Source organism: Onychostoma macrolepis, chromosome 19 (genome assembly GCF_012432095.1).
Source record: "Onychostoma macrolepis isolate SWU-2019 chromosome 19, ASM1243209v1, whole genome shotgun sequence".
Lineage (NCBI taxonomy): Eukaryota > Metazoa > Chordata > Actinopteri > Cypriniformes > Cyprinidae > Onychostoma > Onychostoma macrolepis.
In genome coordinates, this window is record NC_081173.1 from 7,256,924 (window position 1) to 7,269,091 (window position 12,168).

The following is a 12,168-nucleotide window of genomic DNA, read 5'->3' on the forward strand; positions in this document are numbered from 1 at the left end:
AAAGTGACGGATACAGATACACATGATATAATAAAATGATTACATATGCGTGAATAGAAGAGACAGAGAGAGAGGGATACAGAATTGGCTGAAGACCTCGAGCCGGGACTCAAACTCAGGTCACTTGAGGCGCAGCTGTGTTAAATGTCAGAGTGCTGTCCATCCCAAATCTATATGACATGGCCAAAATAAAAAACTATTTAAAGAAAGAAATAAAACTGAGACATTTTTTAAATTTGAATAAAATGAAAACTAAAAGACTTTCAAATCAGATGAGCCAATATTTTATTCACAATAGAACATTACAAATTTTTTAAACAGAGAAATTTTACACTTTTGTCCACTAAATGAGCTCATTTCAAATTTGATGCCTGCTACAAGTCTCAAAAAAGTTGGCACGGGGGCAACAAAGGGCTGAAAAAGCAAGACATTTTGAAAAGATTCAGCTGGGAGAACATCTAGCAACTAATTAAGTTAACTGACATCAGGTCTGTAACAAGATTAGCTATAAAAGGGATGTCTTAGAGAGGCAGAGTCTCTCAGAAGTAAAGATGGGCAGAGGCTCTCCAATCTGTGAAGGAGTGCGTAAAAAGATTGTGGAGTACTTTAAAAACAACATTTCTCAATGTCAAATTGCAAAGGCTTTGCAAATCTCATCATCTACAGTGCATAACATCAAAAGATTCAGAGAAACTGGAGAAATCTCTGTGAGTAAGGGACAAGGTCGAAGACCTTTGTTGGATGCCCGTGGTCTTCAGGCCCTCAGACGACACTGCATCACTCATCGGCATGATTCTGTCATTGACATTACTAAATGGGCCCAGGAATACTTCCAGAAATCACTGTCGGTAAACACAATCCGCCATGCCATCTGCAGATGCCAACTAAAGCTCTATCATGCAAAAAGGAAGCCATATGTGAATATGGTCCAGAAGCGCTGTTGTGTCCTGTGGGCCAAGGCTCATTTAAAATGCACTGTTTCAAAGTGTCTATGGTCAGACGAGTCCAAATTTGACATTCTTTTTGGAAATCACGGACGTCGTGTCCTCCGGGCTAAAGAGGAGGGAGACCTTCCAGCACAGCGTTCAGTTCAAAAGCCAGCATCTCTGATGGTATGGGGGTGCATAAGTGCATACGGTATGGGCAGCTTGCATGTTTTGGAATGCAGAAAGGTATATAAAGGTTTTAGGAGCAACATATGCTCCCCTCCAGACGACGCTTATTTCAGCAGGACAATGCAAAACCACATACTGCAGCTATTACAACAGCACGGCTTCGCAGTAGAAGAGTCCGGGTGCTGAATTGACCTGCCTGCAGTCCAGATCTTTCACCTATAGAGAACATTTGGCGCATCATTAAACGAAAAATACGTCAAAGGCGACCACGAACTCTTCAGCAGCTGGAAACCTATTTCAGGCAAGAATGGGACCAAATTCTAATACCAAAACTCCAGAAACTCATAACCTCGATGCCCAGATGTCTTCAAACTGTTTTGAAAATAAGAGGAGATGCTACACCATGGTGAACATGACACTGTCCCAACTATTTTGAGACCTGCAGCAGGCATCAAATTGGAAATGAGCTCATTTTGTGCATAAAATTGTAAAAATTTCTCAGTTTAAACAAATGTTATGTTATCTATGTTCTATTGTGAATAAAATATTGTCTCGTGTGATTTGAAATCCTTTTAGCTTTCATTTTATTCAAATTTAAAAAACGTCCCAACATTCGGGTTGTAACTGAAAAAAAAAAAATAAAAAATAATAATAACAAATATAAATGTTTTCCTGTGGCTCAGTGGTAGAGCATTGCGTTAGCAGCATAAAAGGTTGTGGGTTCAATTCCCAGGGAACACACATACTGATAAAAAAAAAAATGTATAGCCTGAATGCACTGTAAGTCAGCGTCTGCTAAATGCATAAATGTAAATGTGATAAACAAAAATAAAAGGCACAGTTTTGCCAAATGTCAGACTGTTGCTCATAGTCCCCTTTGGTCTTCCATATTAATCAATATAATCATATATGGTCAGCCCCAAAAATAAATAAATAAAATATAAATTCATTAAAATAAATTAATTAAAAAGATAAAAATGTATTAATGTAAAAATTATTTAAAAATTTAATAAAAGCAAGGTAAAATAATAAAACAAAACATAAGTAATAAAAATAAAAGGTGCAGTTTTGCTAAATGTTGGTGTTGCCTATAAGACTATATGGCACAGACAGAATAAAACAAAAAAGAAAGAGCAAAAGATAAGAAAAAAAAAGAAAAGAAAAAAACAAAACAAAAAAAAAAAACACTATCTTGAATTGACCTGAGTGCTTGCTGTAACTCCGCATGGCCACAAGGTGTCAGTGCAAAACAGGCAGCCATGAAAGAAGGCTCATCACTGTCAAGTCTTTTACTAATACAGCACTGACCAAAAATAGCAAATGTATTTCCTGATGAATTAAGATTGGTTACCCATAGTAGAAACAATGACAATAAATAAATGATATTGAATCTACAACAAAAATTGCAAACTGATATTTAACCCTCATTCCTCATTGTGACCTGATCTGCCTTCTCTTGAGATTTTACTTTTGAAATTAATCTGCAGTAAATTACAATGTTTACTGTCTGTACGTACTGAGACAATGGAACAAGTCTAGACTTGTACGTTCATACTGAAAATACAATTAGCTGACGGCTCTTTCTTCACACGGATGTTTGTCATGATGTTACAGAGCACTGAACTACCTCAGCCTTTCCCTCCACCTCAGTTTACATTACACATGCCAATCAAGAAACTGTGAAGACATGCAAATGACTTGCTCTTCAATTCAACCAGGCAGAAAAAATCGTGAAACAAATGCTGTATTTGAAAAGCACAGTGAGGAAAGGGAAGCGTTTAGTGGAGACGCCGGTCTTCACATGAACTGAAATTACACAGTATATGCTCAGCGCTAACAAGGGGAAATCCTGAATGTGCTCTCTTGTAAAGCCTTGCTAAGTATGTCAATATACACAACCTAAATCCACTTAAGAGGTGTAAGGGCTTATAAGCTACTAAGTGGAAGCACTTGACGTGAACCTGGATAAAAATGTGTATACTGAGGACATGAACTTCCCATATGCAGGGAAGGAAAGCAGGCCTAAACAGCCTTTTCTTGGAAAATCTCCCAAACTTGAAACAGTGTGATGATTCAGGCCTTGCAGAATGAGCTCGCTGTGATGAGCTCCTAAGAAGCCTCTGTTATGAACTCTCTAATATGAACACAATCCTGTGGCTGGAAACTGTGCGCAATCAGGCAAAATGACATCTTCACATAAGAATTTAGTAAGAAAAAAAAAAAAAAAAAGAATAAAAAATAAGGGTGCATGCATCACACAAATGGTTACTTTGGTGTCCCAAGAATTTAAGCATTAGAGGTACAAAAAAAACAAAACAAAACACTTTGTTATGATACCTATTAGATATGTTTAATAAATAGCATAACATTAAGCTAGCATGAAAACTACTTCGTATTAAACACATTTATCCCACTTTAAAATGGAGATTTGTAGACTGTCCCACATCAGAGGTCTTGACATTCTTGGTTGTATGTAACAACTACAACAAAATAAAATAATAAAATATTTGTAAGAATCTATTGATAAGATTGATCTTACTGGCAGGAGGTATTACAAGCAATATATAATGCAGTACTTTTGGTGATGAAACTGACTGCTCTCTTCTACAGTGTATTTCTACAGTGTAACATATCAACTCATTTGATAGTGAAAGTGAAGTATCTATTAAAAACACTATTAGAAGCAGCAAAAAAGCCGTAATACGAAAATAGCTACAACCTCAAACAAAGACTGACTGGATGGAGAATTACTTTTTCAGTCTATTCAGTCTGTCCATTTCAGTCTCAGTCTATGGATGGACAAATATTTCCAATTCTGGGAAAAATTTAGGGTGTTTATGACTTCACAACACTGACCACTGTTTGATCTGACATATATTTCAATCAATATAAGTTATGGATGGCTGCACAGGTGTCCATGTCTGTTGCTTTTGCATGTTGTGTGTGTGTGTGGAAAATCTGTTGAAGTGACAGATTGGTCTTGACCTTCGACTGTAACAATTAATATAAAACAACAAAAATATTTATTCATCTATTAAACTGTAAATCATTGTTTTATATATGATAATCAGCATTTTAATTAATGCATAATATTATTGTTAAAATACAATAATATAAGTATATTACAATGTATACTTTTTACTACCAAAAAGTAATATTTAAATTTCAATGTGTTCCACATTTTTGTGAAACCCTGTTACTGAACGATTTCCCCTTGATTACAAGAAATGCAACATTTCTTAAGATTGTGAAAAAAAAAAAAAAAAAGGACACTTTCTACAGCATGACAGGAAGTAAGTACTCTCATTCCACTTTCAAAATGTTTATGCAAATAGTAGTTTTCACTGTGGTAATAAAACTCAATCATTCAACCCCATTACCCAAAGTATTGCAAGAAAAATGATCAAACAAACACTAGCCTTTAATTTGAGAAATACAAGTTGATCAATAATTACAAACCAACATTTGGTCCCAAACTAGCCAGCCAACCAAGTGACAGCTTCATTTATGCAGCATTTGCAACCCTGTTACCCATACTGTATATATATTAGTGCTGTCAAATGATTAATCGCGATTAATCACATCCAAAATAAAAGTTTGTTTACATAATATATGTGTGTGTACTGTGTTTATTTATTATGTATATAGAAACACACACAAACTACATATTTTGAAAATATTCACGTGTATACATTTATATAACTATAATTTTATATTATATATAAATATACTTAATAAATAAACATAACATTTTTCTTAAATATATACACATGCATGTGTTTGTATTTATACATACATAATAAATATGTACACACAGTACACATATATTATGTAAACAAAAACTTTTATTTTGGATGCGATTAATCGCTTGACAGCACTAACATATTTATTAGTCATAAAATGTTAAGGTTTAAAGGTTTAAACTATATTTGACAGGTCTCAACTTTTGGCATAGGGTTGAAAAAAAATGTCAAAGCCTATAGAAAATGCATTGCAAAAAAAGCAGCTCAATTAATACTTTAATACATTTCTGAAGCTTGAGCCCAGCGTCACTGGTTCTTTTTCCCGGTGAAAACTGATAGAAATAACTTCTGAGCAGCTACACTTTTGTTTGAGGGTTTGCACAGGAAACCGATTACTCTGCACCTGCACGCCGCCTGTGTCAAACCGAACAAGTGCAAGAGACGACAAGGCCTTTATAAACCAGACAGCCTTGTGCAAATTACCGATCAGGGCCTTCCATCAACACATTACTGTTAAAAATGTGACTTCAGTGTGAAAGGACACACACGGCATGACTTTGCACATATTACTCGCTCTGAAAGCCACACGCCTCTATTGTTCCAGAAGCCTGGAGGCGATGGGAAAGCCATAAACTGGGCAGAGGGGGATAATGCTTGTTGCAGAGAGGGGAAGTCGATTGTTAAAGGGGGAGATAGTCTTATCTTGTGGTTCCCTGAATCGTCAGGGTGGGGCTGAGCGCCCGTGATAAGGCTGACTCTGCTGCGGCTAGCGCTAGCAATAATACACACCGCGCAGCGCAGGAAGTCTGAAGCCACACAGGAAGTTATATATAGCAGTGAGTGCAGGGGAGACGGATGGGTCGCCGTGACTGGCAGCCTCGTGCAGAGCTGGGTAACGGGGGTTTTATTTCCCCCACCCGTGTACATCGTGAGCCACACAGGATGAGATCATCGCAAATGCAGAAGTGCAGCGCTCATCACTTTCAGGACAGTGAGAGCTCTGTTAATAGCTGTTAGTGTGATTGCACTTTCTTGTTCTCCAAACCCAAGGGGAAAAACTACACAGCTGCGTGCGCAAGACACACTTCATATAGTGTTTCACTGTTAAAAGGGAGTGTGTTTTCTGCTGTGGGTGTAAGTGCATGTGTGTGTGTGTGTACCTCTTTAAGATGGTCAGAGCTGCCCCAGGACGCCGAGCGCTGGTGTGTGTTCCCTTTCTCTTCGCTCTCGTCACTCCAACATCCAGGAGTCTGAAACACAAAGTACATGTCTTTTGATTATGTTGAGGAGTTTATATTTTCTTTATATAAAGCTAATTCTAATTAATATGAACTTTATATTTTTATTTAAAAAAAAAAAAAAAAAAAAAACTATTACCATCTTTATACAGTTTACCGTTCAAAAGTTTGGGGTTGTTATGATATTTGAATGTTTTTTTTTTAATTTCTTATGCCCATCAAGGTTTCATTTATTTTAGTAGAAATAAAATAAATACATAAATACATAAATAAATAAATAAATAAATAATTGTAATACAGTATCTCACAGAAGTGAGTACACCCCTCACATTTTTGTAAATATTTTATTATATCTTTTCGTGTGACAACACTGAAGAATGTAAAGTAGTGAGTGTACAGCTTGTATAACAGTGTAAATTTGCTGTCCCCTCAAAATAACTCAACACGCAGCCATTAATGTCTAAACCGCTGGCCACAAAAGTGAGTACACCACTAAGTGAAAATGTCTAAATTGGGCCCAAAGTGTCAATATTTTGTGTGGCCACCATTATTTTCCAGCACTGCCTTAACCCTCTTGGGCATGGAGTTCTCCAGAGCTTCACAGGTTGCCACTGGAGTCCTCTTCCATGACGACATCACGGAGCTGGTGGATGTTAGAGACCTTGCGCTCCTCCACCTTCCGATTGAGGATGCCCCACAGATGCTCAATAGGGTTTAGGTCTGGAGACATGCTTGGCCAGTCCATCACCTTCACACACAGCTTCTTTAGCAAGGTTGTGGGGCCGTTATCATGTTGGAATACTGCCCTGCGGCCCAGTCTCCGAAGGGAGGGGATCATGCTCTGCTTCAGTATGTCACAGTACATGTTGGCATTCATGGTTCCCTCAATGAACTGTAGCTCCCCAGTGCCGGCAGCACTCATGCAGCCCCAGACCATGACACTCCCACCACCATGTTTGACTGTTGGCAAGACACACTTTGTACTCCTCACCTGGTTGCCGCCACACACGCTTGACACCATCTGAACCAAATAAGTTTATTTTGGTCTCATCAGACCACAGGACATGGTTCCAGTAATCCATGTCCTTAGTCTGCTTGTCTTCAGCAAACTGTTTGCGGGTTTTCTTGTGCATCATCTTTAGAAGAGGCTTCCTTCTGGGACGACAGCCATGCAGACCAATTTGATGCATTGTGCGGCGTATGGTCTGAGCACTAACAGGTTGACCCCCCACCCCTTCAACCTCTGCAGCAATGCTGGCAGCACTATACGTCTATTTCCCAAACACAACCTCTGGATATGACTCTGAGCACGAGCACTCAACTTCTTTGGTCGACCATGGCGAGGCCTGTTCTGAGTGGAACCTGTCCTGTTAAACCGCTGTATGGTCTTGGCCACCGTGCTGCAGCTCAGTTTCAGGGTCTTGGCAATCTTCTTATAGCCTATGCCATCTTTATGTAGAGCAACAATTCTTTTTTTCAGATCCTCAGAGAGTTCTTTGCCATGAAGTGCCTTGTTGAACTTCCAGTGACCAGTATGAGAGAGTGAGAGCGATAACACCAAATTTAACACACCTGCTCCCCATTCACACCTGAGACCTTGTAACACTAACAAGTCACATGACACCGGGGAAAGAAAATGGCTAATTGGTCCCAATTTGGACATTTTCACTTAATGGTTGTGTGTCGAATTATTTTGAGGGGACAGCAAATTTACACTGTTATACAAGCTGTACACTCACTACTTTACATTGTAGCAAAGTGTCATTTCTTCAGTGTTGTCACATGAAAAGATATAATAAAATATTTACAAAAATGTGAGGGGTGTACTCACTTCTGTGAGATACTGTATTGTGAAATATTACAATTTTAAATAAGCATTTTCTATTTGAATATATTTTAAAATCTAATTTATTCTTGTGATGCAAAGCTGAATTTTCAGCATCATTACTCTAGTCTTCAGTGTCACATGATCCTTCAGAAATCATTCAAATATGCTGATTTGCTGCTCATTTATTATTATTATCAATGTTGAAAACAGCTGCTTTATATTTTTTGTGCAATTGTTTTCTGTATTCTTTGATTAATAGAAATCTACCTGAAATAGAAATCTTTTGTAACATTGTAAATGCCCTTACTGTCACTTCGATTTCAATTTCAAATATCCTTGCTGAGTAAAAATATTAATAAAAAAAAATCTTGAACTCCAACCTTTTGAATATTAGTGCACTGCACACACCCTATTTACTTTTCTTTATAAATCATTTTTACCTTTGGCAGTCCCACGGGAAAGTTTTGTCAGATTTAATTAAATTCAAGGGAAATCTTTGTCCCCTTAGTGTAGCTAAGTAAACACTAACTCACACTGATAAATCACATCCCTATGCATCCTCCTCCTGACCCACTATTTCACACCAAGATCACAAAGGCTACATTGTTCCTCCAATAAATGGTCCCTTAATAAACGGTCATCTACATTCCTTCAAAAACAACACTCTCAGTTACTATAGTAAAGTCTGCAGACACACATGGGTGTGATATTTGCACCCAGGTATGTGATATGTTTAGTCAGTCCAACATGCAGCGCACACACACACACACACTGTATAATATATAAGCACATGTACTGTATAAGAGCTCATGAGAGAGGCCCTGAACACAAACCAATGTGATTAGCAGCTTATTATTCAAAAGAGGTCTATAATAAAAATATTTTATTGTAAATGTTGACTGTACAATTGAGTTTGGGCACATTTTGTGTACTGTTCATGAAGAGTAGCTATAAAGCATAGCTATAGTAGTTATAAAGTGATCAAAGTACATTTCCCATCATTCTTTGCAGTATCATAAGAATAATAAACACATACAGTGTATAAAGCATCAAATGCATGTCTAATGCGCACCCTTGGTTCATAATTCTCTAGCAATAAATAGCTACTTTGCCACTGGTGAAAAAGAGAGAAAGAAATAGCTCAATGTGTCGATTTTATTCCAATCAAAGTAGTTTTACATGTACATAATGCAACTGTGTCTTCCAAAGTCGTAAACAGGGATTATTAGGGGAATTAATACTAATCAATAAGAAATGTTTCTTCAGCAGCAATTGAATGCCATTTTTGCGTGAGATAAAATTTAATAATATTAAAAAAGAAAGAATACTGACATAAAATAGAAATAGAATAAAATCGAAATAATAAAAACATTACGAGAAGAATAAAAAGAAGTATGAGGAGTCTCCATAGCTCTGTTAAACAGCAAGACTTTGTTTGTGATCGTTTTGGAGGTTTTGTAAGGGCTCCCTGTGGACCAATAGATGTGGTCAAAGTGTGTATGTGGACCTTGTGAAAAACAGAGGCAATATATTTTCTAGAGAAAGATGAAAATGACTCTTTTAAGCATATCTCGGCTCTGTGGGACTACTGGTGTGACCAGAGGTAGAATCAGGCCTGTGAAACCCCCGCGTTCATCAGCCAAACAGACGTCACACTTCAAAGCCTGGCCTTTGGAAACAGATCGACACTAGAAGGCCAAAATGAACAGACAGAGCCTTTGAAAACCTTTCTTTTTCTTTAAGTTCTTTTAAAAGGACTGACAATGACAATTCTAACACTATTTACTCCCCTCATGTTGTTCAAAACCCAGTTCTTCTGTGAAATACATAACAGTCTTATTTACATTTGTCACCAAATGTTAACTAACAACATATCCTTATTTACTGAAAATCTTTCCTTCATCAAATATCATTCATACTTCTGCATATTCAAATGCTTGGAGTTCATCAGTTATGAAAAATGGAACCAGTGGCTTTTGGAATAATTGATGTCAAACCTGTATGATGTGTCTTCGTGCGACATACATGAAACCAGTGTTATTTTACTGTCACTACTAAAGTATTTTTATATATTATATATATATACATATATATATATAGATAGAATTAGATTTTTTTTTTATATTTTCTGTTTTTATTAGTTTTTAAAATATATATATATATATATATATATATATATATATATATATATATATATATATATATAAAGTTTTGCTATTACTTTTATTAAGTTTAGGTTTATTTGATTTAGTTTTAGTTATTTTAGTACTTCAACTTAAACTGGACGAAAATGAGAAATTTTGCCTCAGCAACAAGCTAAAAATGTCAAGTAATTTGAAATGTAAAAAAAAATTTCAAGTAATGACAATGTTTTTTTATGGTTTTAGTTTTAGTCAACAAGAATAACTTTGAAACACAAATGGAAACGATATTTTAAAGCTAAAATTAAAATGATCTTTATGTGTCATATGAAACCCGTGTTATTTTAGGATCACTGATAAACAAATTATTTTTTTTGGCAATATTTTAAATAAGATTTTAATTTTACTTTTTGTTTATTTTTATACTTTAAATTTTTTTTTTTTTTTTTAAGTTAACCATAAATGTTTAATAGTAATTGTCTGAAACACAAATACAAAATTTAAAGCTGAAAGTTTATTTATTTTTTCTCCATCCTGGAGGAGGGGAACTGAAAAAATCAATTAGATATATAAAAAGAACGTTTGCCATAGGGACTAATTTTAAGGTACTTTTTCGTTCTTTCTGAAGTTTGACAGCTCCTGGGGTCTCATTTATAAAACTCCACGTAGATTTCATCCTAAAAGTGTACGTACGCACAAAAGTTAGAATTTGCGTATGCCAGAACCTGTGCAAAAATCACTTTATAAATCCCACCTTTTGTGTAGGAAGTGGCGTATGCCTCTTTCAGGGCAGGTTTTGTGCGTACGCAATGGTTATAAATGAGGCCCTCGGTCACCATACAGTACGTTTGAACTGTATGCAAAACAACAGTGTGAATATGCAACAAAATCTCTCCTTGTATGTTTGCAATAGAAAGAAAGCCACATGTATTGGAGTAACATGACAGTAGAGTTAAAAACAGCACAGTTTTTTTATTTGGGTGAAATATCCCTTTAAGAAAAAGTGTAGGGATGCAGGTTTCTGGTTATTCTGAGCATAGAGCATCCCAAAGTCACCGCTGTTCACCTGATCTGACTGTGTTACTGCAGAGGAAAGCAGCACGAATCACTGTGACAAAGAGGACGAGGGGTTAAACCCAAGACACTGTTCAATAATGGAGTGGGAAAAAAATCAGAATACCAACAAAGCTGTCGCCCTAATCTATAGTGCTTTTGTGCATGCATAAAACTTTAAAGACGAGCTAAAATGAGAGTCGTTTGTAGTTCTTTGACACCGGTGAGTAATAAAAGGTGAGACTTGAGACGGCCTGTCCTGGTAACACCCACGCTCTGGCAAGTGAACAAAATTGTCCAACGTTTTTAAACCGACTGGTTATACAATGTATGTATAAAGAACTTCTTGTAACCTTGCATGAAATTTCACACCAAGGAAATATAGTAAGCACAAAAATACTTCAGTATCTTTACAGTATCTTGGTGTCAGTAAGCAGAGAGTGTGTGGCGTCCGTAGCCACGCAGCAGTGAAAACAGGATGTTCATGTGACGCGCTGCAACTCCTCCGCTGCTCTCATGACCCACAAGTCCAAATGGACCACAGCGCCTGACCTTTGACCTCCACGTATTAAAGGAGCCATGCTCTGCTCTTCTGTAGCACTATAGTCCTCTTATAATGTTACTCAAGGTTTCTTGCACGAGAAACATTCACAATATAGTTTTGCATACTATTTTTCCACCAGAAGACCGAAGGGTAAACATGCGTTTTTTGCTTCTATATCTTTAAGCTATTTATATTTTAAATTAGCTTTTTTGTTTTTTTTACTTTTTTAAAAAATTTTGTTATGTGCTTTTACCTTTTTTTCAAATATTTGAAAATATTTAGACTGATTTCATTTCAGTTTTAGCAATTTTAGTACTTCAACTCATTTTCAGCTAGTTGCCAAGACAGACACCTTTTCAAATTTTCATTTTATATTTTTTAGGTTTAAGTTTTTAATCTAATATTTTATTTTGCTTTTATTTAAACTAACAGAACCATTTTAAAAGTTTTAGTGAACAATAACAACACAGCATCTTAAAGTCTTAAAGGGACAGTCCACCTAAAAA

General features: G+C 36.3%; 1 protein-coding gene across 1 annotated transcript in view; it reads right to left on the minus strand.

Annotated features, from left to right (window-relative positions):
• Nucleotides 1-12,168, minus strand: part of glcci1a (glucocorticoid induced 1a) — a 43,624-nt gene that overhangs the window by 5,923 nt on the left and 25,533 nt on the right. The window contains exon 3 of the mRNA XM_058752879.1: nt 6,019-6,108. Within this exon, the coding sequence (XP_058608862.1) occupies nt 6,019-6,108 (90 nt within the window). The remainder of the gene's footprint in view (nt 1-6,018; nt 6,109-12,168) is intronic.